Source organism: Chiloscyllium plagiosum, unplaced genomic scaffold (assembly GCF_037043375.1).
Source record: "Chiloscyllium plagiosum isolate Xiang-an unplaced genomic scaffold, Cpla_swu_hap1 HiC_scaffold_33, whole genome shotgun sequence".
In the NCBI taxonomy this organism is placed as follows: Eukaryota; Metazoa; Chordata; class Chondrichthyes; order Orectolobiformes; family Hemiscylliidae; genus Chiloscyllium; species Chiloscyllium plagiosum.
The window spans coordinates 23629802-23649736 of NW_028270171.1; the positions used below are offsets into that span (position 1 = coordinate 23629802).

The window sequence follows — 19935 nt, forward strand, 5'->3', positions numbered from 1 at the left end:
CTTCTACTTCTAAGTGGAAGACCATCACTAGCCACATTGAGTAGCTATCATGAGCTACGTCATCATTGATTTTTTTCCACCACCACAGGGTCAGAAGTGGGGATGTTTGTTCATTTTTGCACAATGTCCAGCACCATTCATAACTCTACAGCTACTCAATCTGTGCATATCCATATGCAGAAGGTCTAGACAATGTTCAGGTTTGGATTGAAGAGTGGATTTAACGTTAATACCACACCAATGCCAGCTAATGATCTAACCATCTTCCCTTAACATTCGGTGTCATTACCATTGGCCAATATCCCACTATCAACATCCTTGGGCGGGGGTTACCTTTGGCCAGAAACTTAATTGGACCCCTCATATATATACTCTGGTTACAAAAGCAAGTCAGAAGCTGGGCACTCTGCTGTGAGATTACTCCTGTCCTCCTAAAGCCTGTCTACTATCAGCAACACACATCTCAGGAGCGGGATGGAATACTCAGTACTGCTCTGTTGAATGTAGCTCCAACATCAAGAAGCCTGATAACTCCCCAGAAGAAAGCAATGTGGTCAATTGACATCATTTTCACCAACTTGCATGGTCAGTCCCGCAAACACTGACTCACAACGGAAGCAGTATGTATCATATACAAGGTACAGTACAACAACTCACTAAACCTCCTTCGACATTACCTTCCAAAGCAGCAACTCCTAATACCTAGAAAGATGAGAGCAGCTGAAACATGAAAACACCACCTGTAAGTCCCCTCCAAGCCAAAAACAATCCTGATTTGGAACTATTTTGTTGCTCCTTCCATTGTGTCACCAGATGGAGTGCAGCAGTTTTAAGGCAAGAGCTCACTACACTCTTCTTGAGTGAGATAAGGGAGGGCAACAATTCCAGCAGCAATATCCATGTCCCATGAAAAACTGAAAAAAAGATACAATCCAGCACTGGTTAATGATGGAAGGAGTATTCAGGACCTAATTCAAGACATTGACTGTTAGCTTGTTAGTCCTTCCAACATCAGCACATTATTTCCCAAAAGGGAAAATTGTGTCTGAAGATATAAACAGACAAACTTACTTGAAGTGGCGATATAGACCACTCCACTTTGTGTTATGTTCATGCTGGGTCTGATGTGTTTGATTTCCCTCCCTCTCACTCAATCTATCTCACAGCAATTCCCCCACCCCTGATATACCAGAACACTGCCAACCTGGGCCTCTAATTCTTCAGATAATATGCAAAATATGTAGCCATGTGCTTCTCCTCTGCCATCCCATCAGCACCTCGTCATCAATTCTTTCTTTTGTCTCTTTTTCTTCATTGGAGAGATTCTCATTAGTAGTAATAATGTCTGAAGCTCACTATCCAATTGTTCTCTGCATCTCCTTAAAACTGCACTCCCACATTTCTGTACCAGAAAAAAACTGTATTGTTTAAGGAATTGAGAAAGTTATCTTGATGAATACTTACTGTTCCTTAACCTTCTGCACTCCAGCCCAGAGCACCTGATTGTGCAACAGGAATTCTTGCTCCCTAGTTTTATACTTATCTTCAAAATATTGGGTGTCCACAATTTTCGCCTTTAATAAGACAAAGCTGCAGTAGGAATGTCAAGGTGATATGTAAAGTGAATCCTCACTTCATTTGAATGCTGAAGTCATGGGAGTATGCACCTGACATCCACTGCAGTAATATTACGCCCTGTAATTTCAAGTAAGTTAGAAATTTGAAAGTAAGTCCAGGAACCTGCAAGAGACACATATAAAGTTTGAAGTATTTTGAGAAACTTACCTCAGTTGTTGGTTTTGTATTATTAACATTTTTCAGAAGAAAAAATGTTGATGTTTTTTATGATCTATGAAAATTGTAATTACTTTGTTGTACATAAATTGGACAGGTTCACAGAACTATCAGTTTGAAATTGAACAAAGTCTTCCACTGCATCAGCTTCAAAAAGGACAGCTTAACACTACAAGGTGGGCCCTTTCTGTTTGTTTTCCTTAAGTGATTTATAATTGTCAACTTTGATGGAACATGATCCTGCATGTTTCATCACATAATCTCCTGCTTTCAAGATGCCCACTTCAGAGCTCTCCTAATCATTGTCCAACATGTCAGTAATTTCATGGCTCACTGGAGTGCTATTAAAATCTTTGTTACCTGATTTGAATGATTCTTGACTGTCAGCAAAGTGCAGTTTTGCCACTTGAAATATTTTTCTAAGTAATTGATAAAAGCTTTCAAAAATTTACAGTGGGAGAAATTGCATGCATATTCTTGGAACAATACTCCTTGCATCCTGATATCGACTTCCACTTCTAGACCTTCCCACTGCCTCTGAGCATCTGCCTGAAGGGTCTGTTCCCAGCACAAACATTGCAAAGCATGCCCTCATCATCCCCCTAGCCCTATGGATATGGGCCATCCCTCTTTATTTTAACCTCTTCCAACAAGACCTCCATGTAATGTGTGAAAACATTTGGTAGGTGTTCAAAGTATCACAGCACAGATTCAGTTTTCAAATTACCACACTTCTTCTAGCTACCAAACACTTTCCTTTTAACAGGTGCATTGAAAAGCACTAGCTACCATGTAGAAGGAGCTTGACACCATCCAGGCTACTCCAGCCTGCAGTACACATTGACAAAACATCCCCTCCACCACCAGCACTCAGTAGCAGTGTGTACCATCTCCAGAAATTCACCTAGGCTACTTAGGCAGCAACTTCCAAATGCACAGGATCATTTCAAAGTACAACGACAGAAGATACATGAGAATAACACCACCTGCACGCTCTCCTCCAAGTCACTCACTAATCTAACTTGAAAGAACATTACAGTTCCTTCAGTGTCACTGGGTCAAAGTCCTGGAACAATCTCACCACCACCTCAAGGGGAGCTAGAGATGGGCAATAAAAGCTGGCTCAGCTGATGAGGCCTACATCCCATGAATTAATATATATTTGTAAAAACTCTTACTTTATTAAAGGCGCTGATTATAACAGCAAAGAAGTTATGCTAATCCTTTGTCTGGTTAGGCTACAGTTGAAGTTTTGTTGCCAGTTCTGGGTCTCACAAGAGAGGATGCAGAGGAGATTTTGCTAGGATAGGACTAATGGTATTTCAGTTGGAAGGAACTAGAGGAGCTGGGATCATTCTCTTTAGAGCAGAGGTACTTAAAAGAAGATTTGACAGAGGTGCTTAAAATTTTGAAGGGCTTTTGCTAGCAGGAGAAATTTCCCTGTGGCTGAGACAAGCCGAAAACATAGATTTTAAGGGAATTGGGAAAATAACTGGAGATGGCATGAATGAAAGAGATGCGCATAAAATTATAAAGATTCGGTTGCATTGCCTGAAACTATGTTAGAGGCAGTTTCAATTATGACATTAAAAAAAGCAATTTCATATATTTGAAAAGAATTGCCAGGCTATGAGTGAAAACATAGGAGAGTGGGACTAATTGGATAGATCTTTCAAAGAGACCATGCAGATCCAATAAACTAAATGTACTTGATGCTGTGCCTTTTTATGACTCCGATACTGGCACCGCCAGTTTGATAAAAGGTCATAGATTTTTGTTCTGAGATTGAAAATGATGGCAATTTACTAAAGATATTTTCTGGTGCGTTTTGCTCTATTCCCTAGGATGTATTCTTCACTTTTTGAAGATTGTCTTGAGAGACAAGTTTACATCTCCACTTCTTACCATTACCAACCCTAACACCAGGAATCATCCACTACAGGATCAAGATGCCTTGCTGTATCCACTGTCGTATAAACAGGTCTTATTACTCTTCATCCATCTGCAGAACTTTCTGGTTCAGGTGAAGATATTGCCACATAAAATTAAAGGAAATGCTGAGATCTTTTTGTTAGTTATATTTGTCTGCAATAATCAGTGTAAATGGAATTAGGTGTGGACAAAGAATGCTTCTTGTTTGCCTGACCTGGTACAATAACCGGCAGACTTCATCTGAAAATGCATATGTTTTTGTTCACATGCTGGTTCATCAGTGGGCTGCATAGTGCACCTGCTATTTTTGTCAAATAGAGGGTAGCTTTAAGGTGCTGTCCAGAAAAAAGCTTAACATTTTTTTGATTGGATTTAGGTTAGAAGAATGCAGGAATATGTTTACTGGCCCCAGGAAAATAGAACAGTCTGCTTTTTAGTCACTTTGGTAGGGCTTTCTTTCCCTCCACTGAATGCTGACTTCTGGCTTGGCTTAGTCTTGCAGCTTTGTAGCTCATCCAGAATAAGTTGATGAAGCCTGAATTTCAGAAAAGTTCAGAAATCCTGAAAATGGTTTCAGGTAATGGGGGAGTAGAGGGGCATTGTGATGAAGCAGTTCTGTCAAATTAGGGTGGGAAAGTAAGTAAACATTACTTAAATCATACCCGTACCTTCGAGATAAACAGTTGAGATTTAGTCATTATTTACAGTAACAGATGTATGTATACATTTGATAGTTTTGTAAATTATTGTAATTTTTAATTGCAGGGAGATGACTTCCTTGTTTATGCTGCCACTGGTTGTCTTGAAGCGATGGTGGAATACTTGCACATTAAGGACCAAGTCACACGTAATGTTAAACCCTCAAACTGAATGCTGAAAATGTAAAATAAAAGCAGAAAGTATTGTAAGTACACATCAGGTGTGTAAACATCCTAGAAAGTAGATGGTTCGTACTTTCTGACAAAGGATTTGCATCTAAATTAATTGGCGTTTCCCTTTTGGATGTTGACACACGCAGTGTGTATTTCTAAGATTTTCTGAAGTAAAACCTGATTGTCTTCATGTTCCTTGTGAGATGAAAATCAGAGACAAATGTACCAATTTTGTACTCCACTCAAAGGATGGAATCTGACAAATCAATTGATGCAGAGTGATATCAACCGCATGGGTTCAATTCTTGTACTAGCTGAGGTCACTATGAAGGTCCCACTTCTTAACCTCATCACTCGCCAGTGGAGTGGTGACTCTCTGGTTAACGTATCACCTGCCGTCTCTGTCTAATGACAGAGCAGCTCTATCAAGCTGCTCAGAATGAACCTCAGCAAAAACTACAGATCTCTCTCCTGACTCCAGACTTTCTTTGCAAAAGCATGTTCCAGAAAGAGATGTGTGACAATCCCTTCACCAGTACATCTGCTTCGAGAGCAGTGTGTGATGGCACACAGCGAATAGGCATATCTGAATGATCTAACAGCCAGTGCCCTTCTGACTAGTAGCCAAGCTCCACCTTCTCCTTTCCCTGCAAGGTCTCGAGGATGCTACATGCTGACCACTTCCTGATGGACTTGTGGTCAAAGGTGCTTCTCTTTGCAAGTTTTTCCCTGAAGGACAAGTAACACGGAATACTTAGAGCATTCCACAGCATGGTGGCCAGATCCATCCTTTACAACAAAGGGGACAGTTAGAACCACAGTACATAGTGAACTTGGTGTTTGCTTCATGAGGGTCTATGTATAGCTTGATGCAGCTACACACAAAGGTGGATAATGAGATAAGGGCAGAATTTGGTGCATTCTTCCCTTCCTTATCCACAAATTTTTTTTTATTTCAAAAATATACTTTATTCATAAAATAATTTGATGGTCTGTACAGTTGGTCATGCCATACATATGTAAACATGTACATACAGAGATCAGAATTTATCATTTTTATACAGGTCTGTACATTTTTCAATCATATGCCCATATAATTAGCTGAGGCGTCAGCAGAGCCCAAATGACTGCATGGGCCCCCTGTTCTTCGTTAGGCAGGCAGACTTTACACAGTGGTCTTTCCCCACCGCGCCTTGGCGGCAGCTGCCCCAAGCTTTAGCGCGTCCCTCAACACATAGTACTGGACCTTGGAATGTGCCAGTCTGCAACACTCAGTCGGGGTCAACTCCTTCAGCTGGAAGATCAGCAGGTTTCGGACCACCCAGAGAGCGTCCTTCACCGAGTTGATGATCCTCCAGGCACAGTTGATGTTCGTCTCGATGTGCGTCCCGGGGAACAGGCCGTAGAGCACGGAGTCCCGCGTCACGGCGCTGCTCGGGACGAACCTCGACAAACACCACTGCATTCCTCTCCAGACTTCCTCTGCATAGGCACATTCCAGAAGGAGGTGTGTGACAGTCTCATCCCCCCCGCAGCCGCTTCGAGGGCAGCGTACGGTGCGGCTGAGAGTCCGGGCGTGCATAAAGGATCTCACAGGCAGAGCCCTTCTCACCACCAGCCAAGCCATGTCTTGGTGCTTGTTGGACAGTTCTGGCGATGAGGCATTCTGCCAAATGGCTTTGACAGTCTGCTCAGGGAACCGCTCGATAGGATCCGCCCTCTCCTTTTCCCGAAGGGTCTCAAGGACACTACATGCTGACCACTTCCTGATGGACTTGTGGTCAAAGGTGTTTTTCTTCATAAACTTCTCCACGAAGGACAGGTGATACGGAACGGTCCAACTACTCGGAGCGTTCCGCGGCAGCGAGGCCAGGCCCATCCTTCGCAACACCGGGGATAGGTAGAACCTCAGTACGTAGTGACACTTGGTGTTTGCGTACCGGGGATCCACGCACAGCTTGATGCAGCCACACACAAAGGTGGCCATCAGGGTGAGGGTGGCATTGGGTGTATTTTTTCCCCCGTTGCCCAGATTTTGGTACAGCGAGTCCCTTCGGACCCAGTCCATCTTTGACCTCCATATAAACTGGAAGATGGCCCGGGTGACTGCAGCGGCACAGGTTCTGGGAATAGGCCAGACCTGTGCCACGTATAACAGCAATGACAGTGCCTCACACCTGATGACCAGGTTTTTTCCCGCGATGGAGAGCGACCGTAGCTTCCATCTGCCCAGTTTCTGCCTCACTTTGCTGATACGCTCCTCCCAAGACTTGGCGCACGCCCCAGCCCCCCCCCGAACCAAATATCCAGCACCTTCAGGTAGTCGGTCCTGACGGTGAAGGGGATCGAGGATTGGTCAGCCCAGTTCCCAAAGAGCATGGCTTCGCTCTTGTCTCAGTTTACCTTGACCCCCGAGGCCCGTTCGAACTGGTCACATATGCACATGAGTCTGTGCACGGACAGCGGATCCGAGCAGAAAATGGCGACGTCATCCATATTCAGGGAGGCCTTAACCTGCAGGCCCCTGCTGCCAGGAATAGTCACCCCTCTCAGGCTCGCATCCTTCCTGATGGACTCGGCAAATGGCTCTATGCAGCACACAAACAAGGCAGGAGAGAGAGGGCCAAATGGTCTCACTCCTCATTGTGAGATAGTGACAGAATGTAACTATCAGTTTTTGACTTCTGTTGTTGAATTTAATGAGTATACCACGCAGTCAGAGTGAGGAAGACTTCGCGGGTATGAGGTTGAGGCAGAGTAAATAACTGGAAATTTGGGTCAAGTTGGCAGAGGGGGAAAGTAAAATTTCCTCCAAAAAATAAAGTTTTCAGAGTGAGAGGTGAGCAGAAGACGAAATAAGATGTAAATCAAGAGACCTATTTGGACAATGACAAATTGACATCATGGAAAGTAGTTGATTGATGAATAGGTTCAGTCAGTTTTTCCAATCTTTATATTGAAAGTTAGGCATTTAGTTTGTGTTTAAGTCTCTGGACTTCTTTTACCCTCTTTTTCTGAGTAATATGTTGTTCAGTTTTCTTTTTAAGTCTAGTTATTCTAAGGATAACACATAGTTTTAATGGCATGTCAGAAGGACCTAGTAGAGTGTACATTGTGTGATTATGGTACATCCATGACTTCACACATCTGTTCCTGACAAACATTTCTGCAGCAAGTGACATTACCTGCACAAGCTTGAATTCTATGTTTCAGAACTTGAATAGTAGCTGGAGTCACTGTTGTGTATCTGCAAGACAAAGGGAACTGTGGATAGCAAGTAGAAGGAGGAGATCACTCAGCATGTTAGAAGCACACAGGCAGTCAGACTACCAGACAGGTAGCGTAGGAGTCCCCTGAGTCTATTGTATTTGCTAATCAATATTCCATTTGGAAACTGATGAGATGTTTCCTCTGGGAAGTGCAGCCAGATCCAAGCCCATGGTGCGATGTGTAACTCAACTGTACAGGGGAGGAGGAAGAAGAATGGGAAGAGGAATAGTTATATGAGATTCCACAGTCAGGTCAATAAATATGACTCCAGGATGATGTGTTGTCTCCCTGGTGCCAGAATCAAGATTGTTATGGAGTGGTCGCAGGCCATCCTTCTTGGGGAAGGGAATCAGCCAGAAGTTGTGATTCACATTGACCGAATCAACACGGACATCTACTACAAACCGACCGACTCCCACAGCTACCTGGACTACACCTCCTCCCACCCCGCCCCCTGTAAAAACGCCATCCCATTCTCCCAATTCCTTCGTCTCCGCCGCATCTGCTCCCAGGAGGACCAGTTCAAAATACGCACAACACAGACGGCCTCCTTCTTCAAGGACCGCAATTTCCCCCCCGACGTGATCGACGATGCCCTCCACCGCATCTCCTCCACTTCCCGCTCCTCCGCCCTTGAGCCCCGCCCCTCCAACTGCCACCAGGACAGAACCCCACTGGTCCTCACCTACCACCCCACCAATCTCCATGTACAGCGCATCATCCGCCGTCACTTCCGCCACCTCCAAACGGACCCCACCACCAAGGATATATTTCCCTCCCCTCCTCTATCAGCTTTCCGTAGAGACCACTCCCTCCGCGACTCCCTTGTCAGATCCATACCCCCCACCAACCCAACCTCCACTCCCGGCACCTTCCCTTGCAACCGCAGGAGGTGCAACACTTGCGCCCACACCTCCCCCCTCACTTCTCTCCAAGGCCCCAAAGGAAACTTCCATATCCGCCACAGATTCACCTGCACCTCCACCCACATTATCTACTGCATCCGCTGCAGCCGGTGTGGCCTCCTCTATATTGGGGAGACAGGCCGCCTACTTGCGGAGCGATTCAGAGAGCACCTCTGGGCCACCCGGACGAACCAACCCAATCACCCTGTAGCACAGCATTTCAACTCCCCCTCCCACTCCACCGAGGATATGCAGGTCATTGGACTCATCCACCGCCAAACCACAACAACGCGACGGTCGGAGGAGGAGCGTCTTATCTTCCGACTGGGAACCCTCCAACCACAGGGGATGAACTTGGACTTCACCAGTTTCTTCATCCCCCCTCCCCCCACCTTGTCTCAGCCGAATCCCTCCAGCCCGGCACCGCCTTCCTGACCTGCAGTCTTCTTCTTGACCTCTCCGCCTCCACCCTACTCCGACCTATCACCCTCACCTTGACCTCTTTCCACCTATCACATTTCCAACGCCCCTCCTCCAAGTCCCTCCTCCCTACCTTTTATCTTCTCCTGCTGAACACTCTCTGCTCATTCCTGAAGAAGGGCATGTGCCCGAAACGTCGAATCTTCTGTTCCCTAGATGCTGCCTGACCTGCTGTGCTGTTCCAGCAATAAAGTTTCAGCTGATTCACATTGGAACCAACAACAAAGGCAAGAAGAGGGATGAGTTATTGAAGATCGATTTCAGTGAGTTAGGAAGAAAGTTAAAAAGCAGGACCTCAAGAGCAGCATTCTCAGGATTTCTCTCAGTACCAGGTGGTAGTGAACATAAGAAAGGAGGATCTATTGATTAAATACATAGCCAGAGAGCTGGTGTAGGAGGGTGGGCATCAGATTATTGGGGCAGATGGGATCTGTACAAGCTGGACCAGTTACATCTTAAATAACCGGGACTGATAGCATCCAAGGAGATTTGCTCTTGCTGTTGGGGTGGATTTAAATTAACTTGTCAGGAGACTGGAAACCTGAGGGATAAACCAAATTGTAATGAAGTTAGATTGGTAACAGGAAGTCAAAAAGATAGTAGGGAGACTAAAAGACAGGGCTTATGCCCGAAACGTCGATTCTCCTGTTCCTTTGATGCTGCCTGACCTGCTGCGCTTTTCCAGCAACACATTTTCAGCTCTGATCTCCAGTATCTGCAGCCCTCACTTTCTCCTCCAGACTAAAAGACAGGCAAAACAAAGTTGCACAATGAGTACACTTCATGCAGCATTTGCAACAACAGAGGCAATCTAAAGGCACAAATAAAGCTATTTTGATATGATCTAAGTGCCTTAGCAAAAACGTGGCTACATGGTAACCAAGACTGGGAACTGAATATTAAAGGATATTCAATGTTTAGGAAGGACAGACAAGAAGGAACATGAAATGGAATTGCACTGATAATGAGAGATGGGATCAGTAGGAAGATGTAAAGCAGCTTCTTGGGATTTGGATAGACTTAGTGAATGAGCTAGAATGTGGCAAATGGAATGTAATGTGAAAGTTATTCGCTTTGGTAGGAGAAACAGATATGCAGGATATTTCTTAAATGGAAAGAGGTTGGCAATCTAGGTGTCCTTGGCAATAAGTTACTGAAGCCTAACATGCGAGGTGCAGTTAGGGAGGTTAATGGCATATAAGCCTTTATCTTATAGGAGCTTCGTTAGACTGTGGCTAAAGTACTGTGTGCAATTTCAGTCTCCTTATCTCAGGAAAGATATTACTGCCATAGAGACACCACAACAAAGTTCACCAGACTTGTTCCTGGGAATGGTGGGACAGTCCTATGAAAAGCGATCGAGAAAACTGAGCCTTAATTCACTAAAGTTTCAAAGAGTGAGAGGTGAGAGATAGGGATAGATAGGGTAGGTGCAGGTAAGATGTATCCTCTGGTTTGAGAGGCTAGAACTTGAGGGCATAAGTTTAGAATAAGGCAGATTCCACTTCGATATCAGATGAGAAATGTTTTTACTCAGAAGGTTGTGAACCTTTGGAATTCTCTATCACAGAGGGCTTTGGAATCTCAGTCTTTGAGTATGTTTAAAGTAGAAATGGATAGATTTCTGATTACCAGTGGCATTACAAAGTGATGGTTTGGTAAAAGACATTAAAGTGTTCAATCAGCCACAATCATATTGAGTGGTAGGGCAGGTTCATTGGGCTGAGTGGCTGACTGCTGTTCCTGGGTTTTTACCTGGCACTTTTCATGGACTAAAATAGTTTTTAAATAAGGAAAGCACTGAGATGGCTGCAGTGATCACCTAACCACAGATGAAACATAGATAAAAAGAACAATCTGAACTGAAATTTACATGTTACTAAAATGACTGAAGTGAAATACTCAGATCTGCATCTTTTGATTTGACTTACACTGTTCTGGAAGTTTGACATAGTGGGATGAAAGACCTGCCAGGCACAGGACTACACAAACAAATAGTATTTCAAATAACAACTTTTGAGCAGAACAGAGAGGAAAGTAATGGACTTGTAAAAGCAGAACTGGAAGACTCTGCCTTTCCCAGTTTCCTCTCAGTCTCTCAGACTACACTGATGAAAAGCAAATCAGAAAAACATCATTCGAGAACATCAAGTTATCTACAAATGTTGCTGCTTTGGAGAATGCAAATCATCGATTAAACAACTGTGGTCTCCATTAATCTGATATTTAAGTATTCTAAGGAAGTTTTAAATGGCATATTTTTGAAGTGGATGCATTCCCAGCTTTAAAATGCATATTGTGTTTGATGTTATGTTTTATTATTTTTCTCTGGGTTAGTAAGCAATAACATTTCCCTTTCTTTGATTCAAGAATTGGCTCCTTTAATTTTTGAGGAGAAAGTGAGGACTGCAGATTCTGGAGATCAAAGTCAAAGAGTGCGGTGCTGGAATGACTGATGAAGGGCTTATGCCTGAAATGTCGAATCTCCTGCTTCTCGGATGCTGCCTGACTGGCTGTGCTTTTACAGCACCACACTCTTCGACTACTTTATTTTTTGAACCAACCATCTACAATTTAATTGAAGTTAAATATTGCTTTGTGCTAAAAAGAATTGAAAGTTTTTGCTGCAACCAGCAGCAAAAGAGAACAAAAGCAAAGTATTGTAGATGCTGGAGATCTAAAATATAAAGAAAGAAACTCAGTAGGTCCAGCAGCATCTGTGGAGAGAGAGAAACAATGTTAATAATGTTTCAAGTCTAATATGGTTCTTTTTCAAAATAGTTTCTAATTATAGCCAAAGAAACACCTGCAACAGTTTATTTTTCTACTCTGCAACATTATCCTTGGCCCTCTCCTATTCCTCATCTTTTTAAAATGTATTCGTAATGGAATGTGGGTGACTCTGCCAAGGCCAGAATTTGCTGCCCCACTCTAATTGAGATGGCTGGTTAGGACTTGAGGAAGTGATGGTGTACTGGTCCAATTTCCAGATTTGATGCCATCTCTTCACAGCATTAGCTTTACTCATCCATTGACATCATCAGTACATCTGCATCTCTTGGAAGCACAAAGTTAGTTCTCATGTACACTGACATCTTTCCACCACCTTTCCTGACTCTTCCACTTTAGCTGAACTATCAGATTACTTATTTAAGCAGAAATGTTCTCCAGTTAAATATTGGAAAAAACTGAGGCCAGTTTTAAAGCTCCAAACTTCGTTCCCAGCTACTGTTTCTATCCTTCTGCTTGGTAACAGCGTGAAATTTAGCCAGTCTATTTGCAAAGTTGGTGTCACATTTGACCTGATGATGAGCTTGCAACCTCAATCATACCACGATTAAAACCTCCTCTTTCTACCTCCATAACATCACCTGACTTCACTCCATCTCAACTCATCTGCTTGTGATATGAAATTTGAACACAGACAACCTAAAGATCATGAAGCAGAGATTCTCTATTCCACTGACATCCAAACTTGAAGGGAAATTAAGCCTAACAAGGAAATATTCACATGGAATGAAGCCTCTGGTTTATATAATATTGAAAATATTTTGTCTGTTTCTTTATTCCATGAGCTTTCCTTCACGTAAAGATGCCCTTTCTCCCCGGAATGTGTCCATTCGACTGCTGTAGTTGCTGTTCCTCACTATCACCATTTCATGGCTACAGATTTCATAACACACTTTCTTGTCCCAGCAACTACAAATAGCACTGCTGCCTCACAGCGCCAGAGTCCTGGGTTCAATTCCCGCCTCAGGCGACTGACTGTTTGCACATTCTCCCCGTGTCTGCGTGGGTTTCTTCCGGGTGCTCCGGTTTCATCCCACAGTCCAAAAATGTGCAGGTTCGATGAATTGGCCATGCTAAATTGCCCGTAGTGTTAGGTGAAGGGGTAAATGTAGGGGAATGGGTCTGGGTGGGTTGTGCCTCGGCTGGTCAGTGTGGACTTGTTGGGCCGAAGGGCCTGTTTCCACACTGTAAGTAATCTAATCTAAAAAAAAAGTGTAGAATGACTCTTTGCTAAGCAGTGTGTAATTGCCCCATGATGGCCAGAATGTTCAAGTCCACATTAGTATCAGCATTCTCCTTTTACAGCACCAAACTGGGCAAATGATAAGGTGGGGGTGATATCCGACATTTGCTTGAGAAGACTTTCTCAGCTTCTTACGTTTACTTGCACCTTCTAAAAAATCCAGACTCCATTGTGGATCACACAAATTGGTTTCGAGATTGATTATCCAAGAATCGTATGATTGACAATATTTGTTTCTCAAGTTGCTGCATCCTGACAGCTTCCCCCTGCGCTTTTTCTCAGGGTCCGTGCACGCATCCCCACACTAGATGCACCCCTGAGATTCACAAATCACTCCACCTGACTCCATTTCAATCAAGCCATCATACACTGATACTTCAGGTCTCATAATGCTGCGAAGTGAATTGCTTGCTTCCACAAAGTCCACCAAAATTCTGGTCTCAAGCAATTGCCCTCTGCAAACTGTTTTCTGAAGCTGCCTTCCAGCTATTGGTTCAACAATATAGGTGTGGCCATGCATGACAAAGCTTCATGATGACTTTGTGGAATTCTGTGTCCTACATATCCTCTATATTATTCTGACTCATGATATTTGATTTTAGAGGAATTCCCTTGCACTGATTAGAAGGTCAATCCTGTCAGCTTTGCAGTTGTTGAATTGTTTGCTTCTCGGCACAAACTCTCAGTCCTCTTGGGTGCATCGGAAAAGCCTGGCTTAGTCTTGTGTGATACTTTGCTGTCTATTAATTGACCTGGCTCTCTCCATCAGAACATATTGTGAGCCCAAGGAGATGGTCCAGTAGTGTAGAGAATAGCCTGTGGATGCATGCAGGGTGCTATTAGAACCATAAATCATCTTTGGAATGGCCTGTGTGAACTTGGTGAAGACATCTGTGAATATGAAAACGTGCTCAGTTCAATAACTACTGGGGTCAAGGACCGTAACATCCATTGCATGTATCGCAATATTGTCACACTAGATAAATACAAGTCTTTGTTTAACCTGCAAGGTTTTTTTTGCTAACAAATCTTCACAGGATTGGTTTGGCTGAGCATTCTTTTGAGTGTGTTACATCTGATGGATGTTGCTTCACTGTTTAGATCGGAGTGGTGCTGGAAAAGCACAGCAGATCAGGCAGCATCTGAGGAGCAGGAAAATCACTGTTCATCCTCAGCTGTTCTCTCTCTGCAGATTGAAGACATACTGATAAGGAATTTCTTAATCTATGATGCAAGTATATCAAAATTTCTTTCTTGTTTCCTCAGAAGCAAGTGCAAGGCTTTCCAAAAAAAATTATCCTAATATGTTTTGAACAGATGTAAAACTTGATGATCATTTTTCCCAAATGCATCAGGCTGAAAATCTGCTCCTCTTTGTTTTCTCAGTTGTTCATGCTATAATCATATATTGCAATGAGCTTATTCAGGACTTGGTAAACAAAGATCAAAAGACACAAGAGCATTCAGGGGGCACTGATTTCAAAGAACAGAACAGAACTTTTTGTCCAACAAGTCTGCGCTGATACATGATGTCTTTGTAAATTAAAAACCCCATGCCTCTACGTAGTCGGCATCCCTCTATTTCCTGCCTATTCATTTTTCTGCCTCTTAAACATTGCTATTATATCTGTTTCTACCACCCCTTCTAGGAGTGCATTCCAGCTACTTCATAACCTATGTGTAAAAAAATACTTGCTTCTTGCATCTCCTTTAAACTTTCGCTCTTTTCCCTAAACCCATGTCCCACGTATTTGACGTTTTTACTCTTGGAGAAAGATTCCAACTATCCATGAGTTTGGAAAATCAGGAGAGATTATTTCCAACTCACTCTGCTGGCATAAAGTAGTTATAACCCAATTCTATAGCAAAACTATGCAGAATAAAACTTGGAAATTTGGATGTCTGATATTAGAACAGCATATTGATTAGAATTGATGCCGTCAACAAAATTGGTGTATATCGGTTACGAACATAAAGTCCAGAAATGTGATTTAGCTCAGAGGTCCAGCCACCATGTAACAGAGAAGAAGTCAAGTGTCTGGATTTTATTTAATCCTAATATAAAGAGATTGTAAACTAAAGTGTAATTTTGAAGATCCATTCTGAATATTGAAGAATATTTTGTTTATTTAGTTTGCCATGTGATGTCGCAGCCTTGGACTCGATTCCTATTTTTCACAATGGTGAATTCCACACACAACTGCCTTTTCAATTCTGGTTTTCTCAGACTTTCTGCCCTGGTAAGGAACAGTGAAATGAGTTACAGCAGATTTTACTTCAACATATACCTGATGAAAAACATCATGCATACTGTGATTTTCCTTTTATGAATAAGTGGATGAGAATAAACTAGAAACAAAACCAACAGAAACTGTAGCCCATAAGAAGAGATTCTGATAAAACCCTGCCAAAAGATTTTTTTATTGTTAAGGACCTGACAAAGGCTCTTATTGAAAATCTCTCATACAGAGTGATGATTCAACATGATTACAGTTATGTGTTCTCATTTTAACTGAGTACTTTGTAAATCCTGACAACCTTGATGTGGAATCGTGGGCATCATAGGCTGAGCCACCATTTATTGCCCAAGTTTAGTTGCCCTTCAGAAGGTGGTGGTTAGCTACTTTCTTGAACAATTGTAGTCTATGTGCAATAGATAGACCCAAAGTGCCATTAGGGTAGAAATTACAGAGTTTTGACCTGGCAAAGCTGAAGAACAGCGATATATTTCCAAGTCAGGATGGTGAGTGGCGTAGAGGAGAACTTGCAGATGGTGGTGTTCCCCTTGTATCTACTTTCCCTGTCTATCTAGATTATAGCAGTCATGGGTTTGGAAAGTGGGAGGAAAGGAGTTGGGGAAGAGGTTCAGTTGCATACAGGTTGTTCTGTTACATGCAAATTTGCTGTAACGCGGTTGATTAATTGGGGATACTGTTACTACAGCACAAATGTTTAAAACATGTTGGTTGTAATGTGATTACAGTGCCAACACTTTAAGTGCTGTTTTTGAAGCATGATTTTCTGTAACGTGGGTTGGTTCAAGACCACAATCATCTCATTATAGAAGAATTGACTGTACCAGTACTTCAAGAGAGTAAGGGGCAGGTGGACACAGTAGCTATCATGGAGGAGGTACTAGGGAAGCTGAAAGGTTTGAAGGTGGATAAATCAGACAGACTGAATGAACTACACCCCAGGAATCTGAAGGAGATAGCTGACGAGATTGTGGAGACATTAGTGGTGATCTTTACAGAATCATTGGAGTCAGGGAAGGTCCCACAGGAATGGAAAATAACTAATGTAACATCCCTGCATAAGAAGGGAGGAAGGGAGGGAGAAGATGGGAATTATTGGCTGGTTACCCTGACATCAGTCATTGATAAGAATTTAGAGGCCATTATTATGGATGAGATTAGTGAGTACTTGCAAGTGCGTGGTAAAAAGGGCTTCTTCAAGGGGAGGTAATGCCCGACTAATCCATTAGATTTCTTTGAGGGGGTAACAAGCAAGTTAGACATAGGAGAGCCAGTGGATTTGGTCTGTTTGGATTTCCAGAAGGCCTTTGACAAGGTGCCAGACAGGAGGCTGCTAAAGTAGATAAGAGACCATGGTGTTAGGGGCAAGGTATGGGCATGGATTGAGAATTAGCTGACAGGCAGAAAGTGGAACTTAAAGGGGTCTTTTTAGGATGACAGCTGGTAACTAGTGAAATTCCTTAGGGGTCAGTTATGGGATTACAACTATGCTATGTCACATTATGTATTAACAATCTGGAGAAAGGAACTGAGGGCATTGTTGCTACGTTTGCAGATGAGACAAAGATGGCTGGAGGGACAGATCATGTTGAGGAGGTGGGGAGGCTGCAGGAGGACTTGGTAGGGCTAGGAGAGTGAGCAAAGAAGTGGCAGGTGGAATACAACGTGGGAAAATGCGAGTTTATGCACTTTGGTGGGAAGAAAAGAGACATAGACTATTTTCTAAATGGGAAAGGGCTTCAGAAATCTGAGGCACAAAAGGACTCGGGAATTCTAGTTCAGGATTCTTTCAAGGTTAACATGCAGATCATTTGGCAGATAGGAATGCAAATGAAATATTAGTACTCATTTCAAGAAGACTAGAATACAAGAGTCCAGATGTAGTGCTGAAGTTTATAAGGCTGTGATCAGAATCACATTTGGAGCATAGAGAGTAGATTTGGGCCTCACATCTGAGGAGGGATGTATTCATGTTTGAGAAGGGTCCAGAGCAGGTTTACACAAATGATCCTGGGGATGAAGGCCTTATCATATGAGGTTGGTTAAGAACTCTACTTCTGTGTTCAATGTGGTCAGAAGGCTGAGGGGCCCTCTGAGAAGCTTGGATATTGGAGAAAGTGTTTCCGCTAGTCGGAAATACTAGGACCCAAGGGCATAGTCTCATTATGAAGGGACAACCCTTAGAACCGAGATGAGGAGGAATTTCTTCAGCGCGAGAGTGTTGAATCTGTGGAGTTGTTTGCCACAGAAAGCTGTGGAGACCAAGTTGTTTAGTGTATTTAAGACTGAGATTCTTGATTAGTAAGGCAGTTTAGGGTTATGAGGAGAAGGCAGGAGAATGGAGTTGAGAAACATCAGTGATGATCGATTGGTGGAGCAGAGTCTATGGGCCAAATGGCCTAATTCTGCTCCTACATCTTATGGTCTTTCTAAATCTGCTGATTTGTGCAAGATCTGTGCAAGCCTCATAGTTACAACCCCCATGCTGAGCACATATGCTGCAAGAGTTTTATCCAGGGCAGTGGTTTTGAGCCTAAACCTGCACACTGCTGCACAGGTTACAAGCTAAGATGGTGAATGTTGTGATCTTTCACAATCCTGTAACTGAAAAGTAAAGAGACCATGAGATTAATATAGATCTTTCCCTTTGATGTGGTATGTTGCTGTAATATTATGGTCACATTGCAGCTACCAGAAACCAACTAATACTACCTTTAAATTAATCTGGGAGTTTAATCTGCTACTCGAGTAATAGTTGATCTCGTAAAAGTCGACCTTGTATTTTTGGCCAAAACATCTGGAATTTTCCATATGTTTTGTGTAAAAGTCAACATTTATGAGTCAGTGTGCCAGCCGTTACACTCCACTCTGAGTTTTCTGAATTACCGTAGAACATAGAACATTACAGTGCTGTTCAGGCCCTTCGGCCCTTGATATTGCGCCACCCTGTGAAACTAATCTGAAGCCCATCTAAACTACACTATTCCATTCTTGTCCATATGCCTATCCAATCGCCATTCAAATGCCCATACAGTCGGTGAGTCTACAACAGTTGCAGGCAGGGCTTCCACACCCTTACTACTCTCTGAGTAAAGGAACTAACTCTGACATCTGTCCTATATCTATTACCCTTCAATTTGAAGCTATTCCCCCTCGTGCTAGCCATCACCATCCTAGGAAAAAGGCTCTCACTGTCCAACCGATCTAACCCTCTGATTATCTTATATGTCTCAATGAAGTCACCTTTCAATCTTCTTCTCTCAAAAGAGCCTCAAGTCTCTCAACCTTTATTTGTAAGATCTTCCCTCCATACCTGGCAACATCCTCGTAAATCTCCTCTGGACCCTTTCCAAAGCTTCCACATCCTTTCTATAACACGGTGACCAGAACTGCACGCAATAATCCAAGTGCGGCCACACCAGAGTTTTGTACAGCTGCAGCATGACCTCATGGTTCCGATACTTGATCCCTTTACTAATAAAAACTAACACACCGTATGTCTGCTTAACAGCCCTATCAGAGCTGAAAATGTGTTGCTGGAAAAGCGCAGCAGGTCAGGCAGCATCCAAGGAACAGGAGAATCGACGTTTCGGGCATAAGCCCTTCTTCAGGAATGAGGAAAGTGTGTCCAGCAGGCTAAGATAAAAGGTAGGGAAAATGCTCAAAACGTCGATTCTCCTGTTCCTTGGATGCTGCCTGACCTGCTGCGCTTTTCCAGCAACACATTTTCAACTCTGATCTCCAGCATCTGCAGTCCTCACTTTCTCCTCCTAACAGCCCTATCAACCTGGGTGGTAACTTTGAGGGATCTATATACATGGATACCGATATCTCTCTGCTCATCTACACTACCAAGAATCTTAACATTCACCCAGTACTCTACATTCCTATTATTCCTTCCAAAGTGGACCACCTCTCACTTTTCTGCATTAAACTCCATTTGCCACCTTTCAGCCCAGCTCATTTATGTCCCTCTGTAACCTACAACATCCTTCGGCATTATCCACAACTGTACTGACCTAAGTGTCATCTGCAAATTTACTAACCCATCCTTCTACGCCCTCATCCAGGTCATTTATAAAAATGACAAACAGCAGTGAACCCAAAACAGATCCTTGCGGTACACCACTAATAACTGAACTCCAGAATGAACATTTCCCATCAACCACTGCCCTCTATCTTCTTTCAGCTAGCCAAGCTCTGATCCAAACTGCTAAATCACCCTCAATCCATGCGCCCTGTTGGGGATGGGATAAATTATTCAGTGGGTGACTCGTTTGTAGCAGTCCAATAAGAGGAACAATAAATCAAACCACAAAAATCTTGAGTTATTGACTGTTTCTTCATGAGCTCACGGGGAGAGACAAGTTGACCAAATGGTCACAACTCACTCT

General features: G+C 43.1%; 1 protein-coding gene across 1 annotated transcript in view; it reads left to right on the plus strand.

The window, feature by feature from the left end:
- Positions 1-19935, plus strand: part of mei1 (meiotic double-stranded break formation protein 1) — a 174931-nt gene that overhangs the window by 144669 nt on the left and 10327 nt on the right. Inside the window, exons 21-24 of the mRNA XM_087978115.1 lie at positions 1892-1970; positions 3639-3817; positions 4492-4573; positions 15420-15526. Of these exons, the coding sequence (XP_087834241.1) occupies positions 1892-1970; positions 3639-3817; positions 4492-4573; positions 15420-15526 (447 nt within the window). The remainder of the gene's footprint in view (positions 1-1891; positions 1971-3638; positions 3818-4491; positions 4574-15419; positions 15527-19935) is intronic.